The sequence below is a fragment of the Carcharhinus amblyrhynchos genome, unplaced genomic scaffold (genome assembly GCF_965287045.1).
Source record: "Carcharhinus amblyrhynchos unplaced genomic scaffold, sCarAmb.v2.hapA scaffold_48, whole genome shotgun sequence".
NCBI lineage: Eukaryota > Metazoa > Chordata > Chondrichthyes > Carcharhiniformes > Carcharhinidae > Carcharhinus > Carcharhinus amblyrhynchos.
The window spans coordinates 473,906-490,000 of NW_027649789.1; the positions used below are offsets into that span (position 1 = coordinate 473,906).

Here is a 16,095-nt window from a genome sequence, read left to right on the forward strand (position 1 = left end):
AGAAAATAAGTTATCTCCATCTGTCCATGTCCCTTGTGACTTTTCAATAACTATCACAAATTTCCTCCCTTCCTTCTTCAGAATACTCAAAATTATCTTCATAGCTAAAGATTCACAATGTTGGAACGAATTTCTCCAACGAAACTCAAGACAATTTCTAACACCTTCCCATTCTTCCTAAAATGTGGTCACCAGCACTGTGCGCAGCAGTCCAGCTGATACCTGGAAATGTCTCAAGCAAGATCAAAGTCACCTTCTTGTTGTTGTTGTTGTGAATACACCCACGATATGGTATATTTCACGATCAGTTCCTGCACCTCTCCTGCAACTTTTAATATTTTGTAAACATAAATACCAATCGTTCTCTTCCCGCACCTCCATATATTTCTACCCGCTTTTCTCCATTTTATTGCCAGAACAATATAGTTTCCACATTAAACTTCATCTTCATTGTCACATTAGTGTCAATTCCAGCAACATTTCTCCGATGTTGTTTGAAGATTCTCACTGTGTTCCTGGTAGTATCCGTATATTCCGAGTGTTTCTTTGCTTTGATTCCCTGTTTTACTCAGACAAATGTCTATTCATGATGTTCATTTCATTACAAACGCTTATTTTTCACAAGTCCGTGGAGCTTAAATCTCAAATGCATTTTGTACTCCTGAATCACTCAGTTAATAACATTAATAGAATGTCCCCCAAATGGAAACCGAGCAAGTTATTTCAGTATGATCATTCCAGAAACAACCCACGCTATCCAGGTTAGCTGACCCACGTTTATCGATATGAATACCAGCTCCGTGGCGAAATATAATTTGTTGAGATGGCAAAACTGATTTATAAGCCCTGGAATTATCCTTACAACAGTTTTGAACGGTGTAAATTTATTTAAGGTGTAATGATTAAAATACTCCGGTATTCTGACACTGCTCCCAATTCAACTGAGAATCAGGAACTTATGGCGAGTGTCTCTGCGCTTGGAAACTTCTCTTTCTGAACAGAAAGTTCTCTTATCATGTGTTCTAATCTCGGCTCCATCACTACTAAGTGTCAGCAGTCTAATGAGTGCATCCACTTTATAAAATATTTCTTCTAAACATCCTTGTTTTCACTATAGATTGAGGAGAATTTCTTGTTTTATAACGTCTCAGGTAACTTATTATTCAAATTCCCCGCTTCACCCCAACCCTAGTCATTGTTTTGCTCAGTTATTGTCAGATACTTGACTTGTTGAAGTCTGCAATTAAAGCCATTAATGACTCACTTCAATCATTTAGCTGGAGGTCCAGAGTTACAGTGATCAATACACCGACACTGTCCTGACAGAAAGTATTGTGTTTGGAAAATAATTACCGAATAAGAGCAGCGGGGTGAAAGATATTATCGAAAGTAAATATGACCTTTTTGACAAATGACAAATGACCTTTTCTGTTTGCTTGGACCGATCCGTTGTTGGGTCAATGAAGTTTTCATGTTTAAATCATTTAAATGGTTTTCGGTAGAATGCACCGTTTGTACAGTGGCTGCCCCCTCTCTGAAACAAACATCGTGTAGATCTGAACCTCATGTCGTCATCTGTTTGTTTAATTGAAAACAAATCTCAATGTGGTAACTGCAATACCCAGAGGGGATTCTGTGGGCTATAAATGAATGGCTTTGGGAATGTATCATCACAGGGTTTAAAACAGGCATATTAACTGGAACTCGAAGGACACATCTCAACACGCTGGAAATAATGGAACCAATTGAATTGATGAAGAGAATATGGTATATCTTCCTTGCTGTACTTGGTATTCCTGGTAAGTGGTTATAACCATCAATGATATATGAACTGTGTCTGAGATGTTTTCTGCTTTTACCCTGTGACCCGCATTGTGTAGATCCACAATCATTACTGATATCTGCTTCATAGAAATGTGAAGTAATGCATTTTGGAAGATCCAATACATACGAAATATACAGTAAATGATAAAACCCTTCAGAGTATTGATAGGCAAAGGGATCTGGGTGTACAGGTACACAGGTCACTGAAAGTGGCAAAGCAGGGAGAGAAGGGAGTCAAGAAGGCATATGACATGCTTTCCATCATCGGCTGGGATACTGAGATTAAGAATTGGCAAGTCATGTTGCAGCTTTACAGAACCTTGGGCCACATTTGGAATATAGTGTTCAATCAGTTTAGGCTGATTGGTGTTAATAAATTGTCCCTAAATTGGATCTCCCTTAATCTGGCGCACATATAAGTCTCTAAATTTGCACCCCTTTATTGTGGAGTCCATGAGATGTAGATAAAAGTCACAGGTAAAAGAAGGATTGGAATGAGGCACTCACTGAGTGTTAACATGGGCAGCATGGGCTTGTAGGGCCAAAGGGCCTGTTTCCTGTGCTGTGTTGTTCTTAATTCTGGTCGCCACACTACCAGAAGGATTTGGGGGCTTTGGCCAGTGCATAGAAAAGATTTTCCAGCATGTTGCCTGCCCTGGAGGGCATTAGCTATGAGGCGAAGTTCGAGATACTTGGTTTGTTCTGACTGGAGTGACGGAGGTTGAGGGGTGACAGATAGAAGATTATGAGAGGCATGGACAGAGTGGATAATCAGAAGCTTTTTTTCCAGAATGGAAGAGCCAGTCACTAGGGGGCACAGATTTAAGGAGCAAGTGGAAATGTTTAAAGGAAATGTTAGAGGCAGATTGTTTTTTACACACACAGAGTAGTGGGTGCCTGGAACTCCTTGCTGGGGGAGGTATTGGAAGCGGATTTGGTTTTGACTTTTAAGGGGCATCTTGACAAATACACAAATAGGATGGAAATAGAGGGATGTGGTCCCCGGAAAGGTGTGGTGGTGGGAGGTGATGTAAGTTGGGCAGCATTGTCGGTGATGGCCAAAGCACCTGCTTGTGTGCTTTAACTTACATTGTTCTTTGTTCATAGAAATGTCTTCAATGATCTCTGTGGTTTTATCCCAATTCCACAAAGGCTAAAAACTGCAATTTGTAAATCACCAGTTTTCTAAATTAGTAACTTATTTCTATTTCTGCACTATTGCGTAAGAGTAATTCTGAACTCAATGAAGATTTCTTAAAATATCATAAATAGCTAATGCATCGGAAAAAAAGTCACAATGTATTTGTGTCATTAGCTAGCGTGGTATTTCTGAGTCCAGTGATGATGTATTCAGGGAATTGCATGGAATTGTATTTAGTGTGATTTGTAAACCAGATTGGATGACCGGATTCCAGTAACCATGAGCTCCAGTGATTTGTGGAGTATAATTGTAGGGAGTGTCCTTTCCAAAACCGAGTGAAATATCTAACCATAATGGTTATGCATAGCTGGGGTTATGTGTTCATAAAATATTGAACAGACTGTGTGTATTAATCAATGAAATTAGAAAGGAGTTTCTTTTCTGTTTTGTTCCTTCTTGGTGAGGGATTTTTTTTTGGATCCATGGAGTTGTTTAAGCGTTTTTAGCATTGTGAGACAGAATGCATTTTTGCTGGTATTTTTGAAGAAATTCACTAATTATGATGAAAGGAGAAATGTTTGCATACTGTTTCTGAATTATAAATAACTGTTCCATCACAATCACAGAAGAGCTAATTCTGGCCATTCAGAACATTTCGGTAGGAATAACAGCAAAATGGACTATTATTTAGTTGAGAAAATAATGCAGCATGCTGCTCTGCAGAGGAACCTGGGTGTCCTTGTGCATGAATCACAAAAAGCAAATAATTAATAAGGCAAATGTAATGTTGTCCTTCATTGCTAGAAGGATGGATTTTTTTTAGAGATATTATTTTGCAGCTGCATAAGGTGCTTATGAGGCCACAACGAGAGTAGCCTTACTTGATAAAAGACATACTGGCACTGGAGGGGGTGCAGAGGAGATTCACTAGTTTGAATCTGAAGTTGAGTGAGTTAGCTGATGAGCAGAGACTGAGTGGACTGGGGCTACACTCATTAGAATTCAGAAGAATGAAGAGAGATCTTACAGAAACATATAAGGTTTTGAAGGAAAAAAAGTTAAAATAGAAGCAGGGAAGTTGTTTCCAATTGCAGGCAAATCTAAAACTGGGGACTATCGCTTCAAAGTAAGGGAGAGAAGATTTAGGACTGATTTGAGGAGGAACTTCTTCACAAAAAGAGTTGTGAATCTGTAGAATTCCTTGCCCAGCGAAGCAGCTGAGGCAACCTCAACGTACTTGTTTTAAGACAAGTACATATACATTTTAAAACAATAAATGAAATAAAGGTTATGGTGCGTGGGCAGGTGATGGAGCTGAGTCCATGAAAAGATCAGCTATGATCTTTAGAAGGCAGAGCAGGCTCGAGGGGCTAAATGGTCCACTAAACCTCCAATTCTAATCCTCCTATCTTCTTTACATCTGATAACACGTTTGCCCAATGTCAATGCAGTTTTGATTTCACTTTCATTCCTCTGAAAAAGACATACAGCGCTTTATATTTATTGTTGTTGGCCGTGTTATTTTGTTTGTGTGGTTTTAACTGCTGTGTGAATTTGTAGAGCTGAATTTATAATCCCCATTCAGATTCATATTTCAGTGGAATATTCCAAATATATTTCTTCCATCAAAATGCAGCATCTGATACTTGGTGATACCTAAATGAACTTACACTTGATTTGTCAACTGTAAACATTTGTTCATTGTGGCTTTTGGGTGCAGATACATTTCTCTTTATTCTCTCAACTCTATATTTGGAAGTTTTCATTTTACAACCTGATTTCATTTTGCATATGGACATGATCAAGGGCAGAGGTTGTGGTAGCGATGCTTGTGGAAAACCATTTCCCATATTCGGCATATCTGATCAAATTCCCTTTTCATCCCTACTTCCTGTGTTTTTTTATTAACAAGCGTAATATTCATTATGCTGTTTGTCAGCTCAATGCTTGGAACTGAGATGAGAATGGGAATATTATATTTCAGATTATACAGGTCTTTGGGGAAAAAAACAAACTTCTTGATATCATTTTTGCAAAACTGATCTACAATTACTGATAATGATTTATAGAATTTGATAACTACACAGGTACTTTTGAAATGTCTGCTGACTGTTGTCTATCATAGTACTATAGAACCGTAGAAAATTACAGCTCAGAAACAGGCCTTTTGGCCCTTCTTGTCTGTGCTGAACCATTTTTCTGCCTAGTCCCACTGACCTGCACCTGGACCATATCCCTCCACACCCCTCTCACCCATGAACCCATCCAAGTTTTTCTTAAATGTGAACAGTGACCCCACATTTACCACTTTATCCAGCAGCTCATTCCACACTCCCAACCATTCTCTGCGTGAAGAACACCCCCCCAATATTCCCTTAAAACTTTTTCTCCTTTCACCCTTAACCCATGCCCTCTGTTTTTTTTTCTCCCCTAGCCTCAGTGGAAAAAAGCCTGCTTGCATTCATTGTATCTATATCCATCACAATCTTATCCAACTCTATCAAATCCTCCCTCATTCTTCTACAATCCAGGGAATAAAGTCTGAACCTATTCAATCTCTCTCTGTAACTCAGCTTCCCAAGTCCCGGCAACATCCATGTGAAGCATCTCTCACTCCTACATCCTTCCTGTAACTAGGTGACCAAAACTGTACACAATATTCTAAATCCAGCCTCACCAATGCCTTATATCACCTTACCATAACACTTCAACTTTTACACTTGATACTCCGATTTATAAAGGCCAATGTACCAAAAGCACTCTTTACGACCCTATCCACCTGTGACATCACTTTTAGGGAATTCTGTACCTGTATTCCCAGATCCCTCTGTTTAACTGCACTCTTCAGAGTCCTACCATTTACCCTGTACGTTCTACTTTGGTTTGTCCTTCCAAAGTGCAATACCTCACACTTGTCTGCGTTAAATTCCATTTGCCATTTTTCAGCCCATTTTTCTAGTTGGTCCAAATCCTTCTGCAAGCTTTGAAAACCTTCCTCAGTGTCCACTACACCTCCAATCTTTGTATCATCAGCAAATTTGCTGATCCAATTTACCACATTATCATCCAGATCATTGATATCGATGACAAACAACAATGGACCCAACACCGATCCCTGCGGCACACCACTCGTCACAGGCCTCCACTCAGGGAAGCAATCCTGCACAACCACTCTCTGGCTTCTTCCATTGAGCCAGTGTCTAATCCAATTTACTACCTCCCCATCTACCCCTAGTGACTGAACCTTCCTAACTAACCTCCCATGAGGGACCTTGTCAAAGGCCTTGCTGAAATCCAGGTAGACAACATCCACCACCTTCCCTTCATCCACTTTCCTGGTAACGTCCTCGAAAATCTCCAATAGATTGGTCAAACATGACCTACCACGCACAAAGCCATGTTGACTCTCCCTAATAAAAGAATAAAGAACAAAGAACAAAATCAGCCTGGGAAACAGGGCCTTCGGCCCAACGAGCCCGCGCCGCCATCTTAACACCACCAGTCCCCCTCTCCACCCATGACCCCTATCTAATGATTTATGGCCATCCAGATTAAGGGAATCTGATTGAGGGACAATTTCTTCCTGCCAATCAGCCTAACAGCACATCTTTGGGGTGTGGGAGGAAACCGGAGCACCCGGAGAAAACCCACGCAAGCACGGGGAGAATGCGCAAACTCCCACAGACACCGGCCCAAACCCATGTGTCTGCACAGCAATCAGTGATAGTCACTGAGCTGTCGTCTTGCCCAGTATCTTGTCCAGTTTAGGCACACACTAACGACACGAAGCACTAGGCCAATCTCAAACAACCAAGAGCGGCCCAAGTACGACCCATCGTGTGTATGCCCCTCATTGGACACGAGGTGGACCGACTTAAAACCTGTGAATGAAAAGAGAAAAAACATTATTATCATAGTATACCCATTTACATTACCAGGGACACCCCAATGGGACCCTTATTTAAAAAGTTCTTCTATATCCATCCATCTCCAACTCAGTCATGTGCCTATCTAAGTTACTCTTAAAGGACTCTAGTGTGTTTGCCTCCACCACCTTACTTGGCAGAGCATTCCATACCCCCACTACCCTCTGTGTGAAAAACCTCCCTCTAATATCTGTGTTGTACCTCTCCCCCCTCACCTTAAGTCCATGGCCCCTTGTCCTATGTGTCTCTATTATAGGAAATAGCTTACCTCTGTTTACCCTATCTATACCCTTCATAATCTTATATACCTCTATTAGATCCCCCCTCAGTCAGCGTCTTTCAAGGGAAAAGAGCCCCAATTTCTTCAATCTTTCCTCATATCCCAGTCCTTCCATACCAGGCAACATCCTGGTAAACCTCCTCTGCACTCTCTCCAGAGTCTCCACGTCCTTCCGGTAGTAAGGTGACCAGAACTGGACGCAGTACTCCAAATGCGGCCTAAACAATGTTCTGTACAACTGCAGCATTAGACTCCAGCTCTTATATACTATACCCCTTCCTATAAAGGCTAACATACCATAGGCTTTCTTCACCACACTCTCCACCTGTACTGCCACCTTCAAAGACTTGTGCACTTGCACCCCCAGGTCTCGCTGTGACTCTATACTCCTTACGGGCTTACCCTTTATCATATAACTCCCTCCTACATTATTCCGGCCAAAATGCATCACCTCACATTTATCAGGATTAAACTCCATTTGCCACGTATCTGCCCAATCAACCAGCCTATCAATATGCCGTTGTATTGCCAGACACTGCTCCTCACTGCCCGCCAATCCAGCCATCTTGGTGTCATCAGCAAATTTGCTGATCGCACCACTTACTCCCTCTTCCAAATCATTTATATACACTACAAAGAGAAGAGGTCCCAGTACTGAGCCCTGCGACACACCACTAGTGACAGACCTCCAGCTAGAAAAGGACCCCTCCACTACTACTCTCTGACTTCTCTTTGCAATGATGTGGGTATGCCGGCGTTGGACTGGCGTAAACACAGTAAAAACCTGGTGTTGTCAGACTTTTTACTGTATTCTCTTTGCAAGCCAGTTCTCTACCCATCTAGATACCTGACCACATATCCCATGAGCTTTAATCTTCTGTACCAACCTACCATGAGGGACTTTGTCAAACGCCTTACTGAAATCCATACAGACGACATCAACGGCTCGTCCCTCGTCAACCTGTCCGTGTCTATCCAAATATTTGTATATCCTATCCCTTAACTCCAATAAATTGCCAACCACTGATGTCAAACTTACTGGGCTGTAATTTCCCCGATTTCTTTTGGATTCTTTTTTAAACAACGGAACAACATGAGCCACCCTCCAATCATCCGGCACCTCCCCCCGTGAATACTGACATTTTAAATATGTCTGCCAGGGCCCCTGCAAGTTCAACACGAGCCTCCCTCAGGGTCCGTGGGAATACCCTGTCCGGTCCGGGGGATTTATCCACTCTGATTTGCCTCATGACAGCCAGCACCTCCTCCTCTTTAATCTGTAAAGTTTGTATGACCTCCCTACTTGTTTGCTCTATTTTCGTAGACTCCATGTCCGTTTCCTCAGTAAATACGGATACGAAAAAACCCATTTAGTATCTCCCCCATCTCTTTTGGTTCCATACACAGTCTACCACTCTGGTCTTCAAGAGGACCAATTTTATCCCTCACTATCCTTTTGTTCCTAACATACCTATAGAAACTCTTTGGATTTTCCTTCACTCTGTCTGCCAAAGCAACCTCATGTCTTCTTTCAGTCCTCCTGATTTCCCTCTTAAGTAGCTTCTTGCATTTTTGTTCTGCTCCGATGTTCTCAATATTTCTTATATGTTTGTTCAAATTATTCCATCACTGAGATTGATTGACTGTCGTTTAGTTCTTTCAGTCATTCGAGCTTTTGTTTTAGAAACATGAAGCATTTGCTGCTTTCCAAGAATATGCTGATGATATGGTGGTGTTATGATGTCCAGTGTGGATATGAGGAATGGTCATAGTTCTCCGTGTGGGCCCCTTGGTGTACGGGTTCCCCTACTGAGCAAGCAGGGACTCCCCAATAGGGATAGAGCAGCAGCAATTTAATAACTGCAGTCTCTACAAGAGCCTCACAGTGTTGGAATCTGCGATTTGAATTGTAAACTGGAGCTGCAAATGCAGAAACCCAATCACTGTGTAAATAGAGGGTATTGGTGATGGAAAACTGGCTTCGGTGGAATTATTACTTTCGGACAACGAGAAGTTAAAATAATTTTTTTTCTTCCCTATGGACAAACTTCAACATCAAGGCATGTAATTTTCTTCAGGAATGAATATAAAGTGTCTTTCTTTGTGAAATTAAGTCTATGATATCAGCACAGAATATGACACCCAATAAGCAGAGTGCAGGCAATTTTTTTTTCTTGCTCTTAATATTCAGCGATATGACACGGAAAATGTAACCATGCTGATGGCATGTGGGGTCTCAGTCGCCTGATGAACACTTTGACCTATCCAGAAGCCTTTGACTTTTGGTTAAGGATTTGGTAGACTTCATTTTCCCTATGATCTGACGCCCAATATTTACCCTAAAAATACCGTTTTAACAGAGTATCACTGGATAATCTGCCAATGATTATTTGACTGTTCAAAAAAGGTAGCAGACGAAATGCAGGGAATTATAGGCCGGTTAGTTTAACGTCTGTAGTTGGAAAAATGTTAGAATCTGTCATCAAAGAAGAAATAGTGAGGTACCTAGAAAGGACTGGTTTGATCGAGCAGATGCAGCACGGATTCATTAACGGGAAGTCGTGTTTGATGAATTTATTGGATTTCTATGAGGATGTGACTAGTGCGGTAGACAGAGGGGAACCGGTGGATGTGGTGTTTTCCGATTTCCAAAAGGCGTTTGATAAGGTGCCTCACAAAAGGTTGTTACAGAAGGTTAGGGGGCATGGAGTTGGGGGTAAGGTGTTAGCGTGGATAGAGGATTGGCTGTCTAATAGGAAGCAGAGAGTTGGTATCAGTGGGTGCTATTCTGATTGGCGGTTGGTGACTAATGGAGTGCCGCAGGGATCGGTGCAGGGGCCTCAACTGTTTACCATTTATATAGATGATCTGGAGGAGGGGGCTGAGTGGAGGGTGTCGAAATTTGCTGATGACACAAAGATAAGTGGAGAAGCAAATTGTGCGGAGGGTGTAGAAAGTCTGCAGAGGGATCTAGATAGGCTGAGCGAGTGGGTGAGGACCTGGCAGATGGAGTATAATGTTAGCAAGTGTGAGGTTATCCACTTTGGCAGAAATAATAGTAGGAGGGATTATTATTAAAAAGGCGAAAAGCTGCAGCATGCTACGGGGCAGAGGGACACAAAAACCCAGTCTGCAGGTGATTGGTCAGCTCCCTCAGCACCGACCCTCCCACAGTGCGGTGCTCCCTCAGCACTGACCCTCCCACAGTGCAGCGCTCCCTCAGCACTGACCCTCCCACAGTGCGGTGCTCCCTCGGCACTGACCCTCCCACAGTGCGGCGCTCCCTCAGCACTGACCCTCCCACAGTGCGGCGCTCCCTCAGCACTGACCCTCCCACAGTGCGGTGCTCCCTCGGCACTGACCCTCCCACAGTGCGGCGCTCCCTCAGCACCGACCCTCCCACAGTGCGGTGCTCCCTCAGCACCGACCCTCCCACAGTGCAGCGCTCCCTCAGCACTGACCCTCCACAGTGCGGTGCTCCCTCAGCACTGACCCTCCCACAGTGCAGCGCTCCATCAGCACTGACCCTCCCACAGTGCGGTGCTCCCTCGGCACTGACCCTCCCATAGTGCGGCGCTCCCTCAGCACTGACCCTCCCACAGTGCGGCGCTCCCTCAGCACTGACCCTCCCACAGTGCGGTGCTCCCTTGGCACTAACCCTCCCACAGTGCGGCGCTCCCTCAGCACTGACCCTCCCACGGTGCGGCGCTCCCTCAGCACTGACCCTCCCACAGTGCGGCTCTCCCTCAGCACTGACCGTCCCACAGCGCGGCGCTCCCTCAGCACTGACCCTCCCACAGTACAGCGCTCCCTCAGCACTGACCCTCCCACACTGCGGCGCTCCCTCAGCACTGACCCTCCCACAGTGCGGCGCTCCCTCAGCACCGACCCTCCCACAGTGCGGTGCTCCCTCAGCACTGACCCTCCCACAGTGCGGCGCTCCCTCAGCACTGATCCTCCCACAGTGCGGCACTCCCTCAGCACTGACCCTCCCACAGTGTGACACTCCCTCAGTACTGACCCTCCCACAGTGCGGTGCTCACTCAGCACTGACCCTCCCACAGTGCGGCGCTCCCTCAGCACTGACCCTCCCACAGTGCAGCACTCCCTCAGCACTGACCCTCCCACAGTGCGGCGCTCCCTCAGCACTGACCCTTCCACAGTGTGGCGCTCCCTCAGCACTGACCCTCCCACAGTGCAGCACTCCCTCAGCACTGACCCTCCCACAGTGCGGCACTCCCTCAGCACTGACCCTCCCACAGTGCGGCACTCCCTCAGCACTGACCCTCCCACAGTCTGACGCTCCCTCAGCACTGACCCTCCCACAGTGCGGCACTCCCTCAGCACTGACCCACCCACAGTGCGGCACTCCCTCAGCACTGGCCCTCCCACAGTGCGGTGCTCCCTCAGCACTGACCCTCCCACAGTGCGGCGCTCCCTCAGCACTGACCCTCCCACAGTGCGGTGCTCCCTCAGCACTGACCCTCCCACAGTGCAGCACTCCCTCAGCACTGACCCTCCCACAGTGCGGTGCTCCCTCAGCACTGACCCTCCCACAGTGCGGCGCTCCCTCAGCACTGACCCTCCCACAGTGCGGTGCTCCCTCAGCACTGACCCTCCCACAGTGTGGTGCTCCCTCAGCACTGACCCGCCCACAGTGCGGAGCTCCCTCAGCACCGACCCTCCCACAGTGCGGCACTCCCTCAGCACTGCCCTCCCACAGTGCGGCGCACCCTCAGCACTGACCCTCCCACAGTGCGGCGCTCCCTCAGCACTGACTAACAGTGCGGTGCTCCCTTACCACTGACCCTCCCACAGTGTGGCGCTCCCTCAACTCCGTCCCTTCCACAGTGCGGCGCTCCCTCAGCACTGACCCTCCCACAGTGCGGTGCTCCCTCAGCACTGACCCTCCCACAGTGCGGCGCTCCCTCAGCACTGATCCTCCCACAGTGCGGCACTCCCTCAGCACTGACCCTTCCACAGTGTGGCGCTCCCTCAGCACTGACCCTCCCACAGTGCAGCACTCCCTCAGCACTGACCCTCCTACAGTGCGGCACTCCCTCAGCACTGACCCTCCCACAGTGCGGCACTCCCTCAGCACCGACCCTCCCACAGAGCTGCGCTCCCTCAGCACTGACCCTCCCGCAGTGCGGCACTCCCTCAGCACTGACCCTCCCACAGTGCGGCACTCCCTCAGCACTGACCCTCCCACAGTGTGACGCTCCCTCAGCACTGACCCTCCCACAGTGCGATGCTCCCTCAGCACTGACCCTCCCACAGTGCGATGCTCCCTCAGCACTGACCCTCCCACAGTCCGGCGCTCCCTCAGCACTGACCCTCCCACAGTCCGGCGCTCCCTCAGCACTGACCCTCCCACAGTGCAGCACTCCCTCAGCACAGACCCTCCCACAGTGCGGTGCTCCCTCAGCACTGACCCTCCCACAGTGCGGCGCTCCCTCAGCACTGACCCTCCCACAGTGCGGTGCTCCCTCAGCACTGACCCTCCCACAGTGTGGTGCTCCCTCAGCACTGACCCGCCCACAGTGCGGAGCTCCCTCAGCACCGACCCTCCCACAGTGCGGCACTCCCTCAGCACTGCCCTCCCACAGTGCGGCGCACCCTCAGCACTGACACTCCCACAGTGCGGCACTCCCTCAGCACTGACCCTCCCACAGTGTGACGCTCCCTCAGCACTGACCCTCCCACAGTGCGGCACTCCCTCAGCACTGACCCTCCCACAGTGCGGCACTCCCTCAGCACTGACCCTCCCACAGTGCGATGCTCCCTCAGCACTGACCCTCCCACAGTGCGGCGCTCCCTCAGCACTGACCCTCCCACAGTGCGGCGCTCCCTCAGCACTGACCTCCCACAGTGCGGCGCTCCCTCAGGACTGACCCTCCCACAGTGCGGTGCTCCCTCAGCACTGACCCTCCCACAGTGCGGCGCTCTCTCAGCACTGACCCTCCCACAGTGCGGCGCTCCCTCTGTACCGACCCTCCCACAGTGCGGTGCTCCCTCAGCACTGACCCTCCCACAGTGCGGTGCTCCCTCAGCACTGACCCTCCCACAGTGCGGTGCTCCGTCAGCACTGACCCTCCCACAGTGCAGCGCTCCCTCAGCACTGACCCGCCCACAGTGCGGAGCTCCCTCAGCACCGACCCTCCCACAGTGCGGCACTCCCTCAGCACTGACCCTCCCACAGTGCGGCACTCCCTCAGCACTGACCCTCCCACAGTGCGATGCTCCCTCAGCACTGACCCTCCCACAGTGCGGCGCTCCCTCAGCACTGACCCTCCCACAGTGCGGCGCTCCCTCAGCACTGACCTCCCACAGTGCGGCGCTCCCTCAGGACTGACCCTCCCACAGTGCGGTGCTCCCTCAGCACTGACCCTCCCACAGTGCGGCGCTCTCTCAGCACTGACCCTCCCACAGTGCGGCGCTCCCTCTGCACCGACCCTCCCACATTGCGGTGCTCCCTCAGCACTGACCCTCCCACAGTGCGGTGCTCCCTCAGCACTGACCCTCCCACAGTGTGACGCTCCCTCAGCACTGACCCTCCCACAGTGCAGCGCTCCCTCAGCACTGACCCTCCCACAGTGCGGAGCTCCCTCAGCACTGACCCTCCCACAGTGCGGCACTCCCTCAGCACTGACCCTCCCACAGTGCGGCGCTCCCTCTGCACTGACCCTCCCACAGTGCGGAGCTCCCTCAGCACTGACCCTCCCACAGTGCGGCACTCCCTCAGCATTGACCCTCCCACAGTGCGGTGCTCCCTCAGCACTGACCCTCCCACAGTGCAGCGCACCCTCAGCACTGACCCTCCCACAGTGCGGCGCTCCCTTAACACTGACCCTCCCACAGTGCGGCACTCCCTCAGTTCTGACCATCCCACAGGGCGGCGCTCCCTCTGCACTGACACTCCCACAGTGCCACTCACCCACACATGGATTGAGGTGTGATAATGATCCAATCAAACAGAGCAACATCAAACGGAACCGGAAAATCCTGCAGGAATAAAACACAGAAAATATCTATTTCCAAATAAACAATGTCTTTGCGAAGAAGGAACACTGTCGCATCAAACACTCCCAGGACAGGTACAGCACGGGGTTAGATACAGAGTAAAGCTCCCTCTACACTGTCCCCCCATCAAACACTCCCAGGACAGGTACAGCACGGGGTTAGATACAGAGTAAATCTCCCTCTACACTGTCCCCCCATCAAACACTCCCAGGACAGGTACAGCATGGGGTTAGATACAGAGTAAATCTCCCCTTGCCCGGGGTTCTCACTCCATGTTGAGACAGTGTCTGGGCGTCCGCGGGCAATCGAAGCTGTTCTTGGAGGAGACGGGTGTCTGCTGGGCTCGGTGCTTTGCAATTGCTCTCTCTGCGCAGATCCCGCTGCTTTTCACCCTCTCTCCCTCTTGTGTCCCCTCCCCACTGCCCAGATCTGGAACTTTCCATTGAGTTAGTGACTGCAGAGTCAGCGACTGGCCAGTCTCCACCCCACGCCCCCGCCGCCCTCCTCCACTCTCTTTCCCGTCTCCAGCCCTCCCCTTCCCGCATCTGCCATCCCTTATCTCCCGAACCTTCCCCCACTGAACTCACCAGAGGCAAACAGTTCAGTATCGACAGATGAATCTGTAAAATCGGGAGCTGGACGGTGCCCCAGACACACACACACAGACACACACACACACACAGACACACACACATACACACAATACACACACACACACACACACACAGACACACACACACACACACACGCATACATACACACACACACACACACAGACACAAGGTCACTCCTTGTTGGGTCCAACGTCCTGAACTGACTCCGCAGAGCCCAGAACCGTCTCCAGGCGAGCGAGAGAATCGAGCCATCTCCCCCCCACCCCCCACACCTCCCCTTGACCTTGGCGGTGAGCCGCCATCTTGAATGGCTCCGTGCCGTGGGGTGACCCAGAGTGACCCTTGAACGTAGGACATCGAACGCGGGGAAGGAGCCGTTCTTGAGTCGGTCGGGACGTGACCTCAGACTTTTGTACCTCTTTCCCCGAGGGAAGACGGTGGAAGGGAGAGTGTCTGGGCTGGGAGGGGAGGGTGCGTGGCGTGTGGGGTTGGGGAGGGTCCTTATAGTGTCTATAAATGACGTGGAAGAGGCAGTAAGTGGTGTGATCAGCAAATTTGCAGATGACAGTAAGATGTCTGGATTGGCGGGCAGTGAGGAGCAGTGTCTGGGAATACAACAGGATATCAATAGGCTGGGATATTGGGCAGATATATGGCAAATGGAATTTAATCCGGATAAACGTGAGGTGATGCATTTTGGCCAGAATAATGTCGGGGGGAGTTACATGATAAAGGGTAAGCCTATAAAGAGTATAGAAATGCAGCGAGACCTGGGGGTGCAAGTGCACAAGTCTTTGAAGGTGGCAGTACAGGTGGAGAAGGTGGTGAAGAAAGCCTATGGGATGTTAGCCTTTATAGGAAGGGGGATAGAATATAAGAGCTGGAGTCTAATGTCACAGTTGTACAGAACGTTGGTTAGGCCGCATTTGGAGTACTGCGTCCAGTTCTGGTCGGCTTACTACCGGAAGGACGTGGAGACTCTGGAGAGAGTGCAGAGGAGGTTTACCACGATGTTGCCTGCTACGGAAGGATTGGGTTATGAGGAGAGATTGGGCAAATTGGGGCTGTTTTCCCTTGAAAGACGACGACTGAGGGGGGATCTAATGGAGGTGTATAAGATTATGAAGGGTATCGATAGAGTCAACAGTGGGAAGCTATTTCCTGTGTAACCCGCACTTCATTGCCGTGTCAATGTCAGTGGCTCAAGGGAGAAGGTTTCAGTGTTTAACCTCGCTGCTGGCCACTCGGCCCATCTCTCTCTGTGTCAAACTTACTAATCCTACCCCC

The 16,095-nt window shown here is 49.0% G+C and overlaps 1 protein-coding gene across 1 annotated transcript in view; it reads right to left on the bottom strand.

The window, feature by feature from the left end:
• The window catches only part of LOC145337433 (haptoglobin-like), an 85,936-nt gene extending 71,763 nt beyond the window's left edge, over positions 1-14,173 (bottom strand). Inside the window, exon 1 of the mRNA XM_080182207.1 lies at positions 14,109-14,173. Coding sequence (XP_080038333.1) covers positions 14,109-14,157 — 49 coding nt within the window. The 5' untranslated portion in view covers positions 14,158-14,173. The remainder of the gene's footprint in view (positions 1-14,108) is intronic.
• Positions 14,174-16,095: the final 1,922 nt, after the last annotated feature.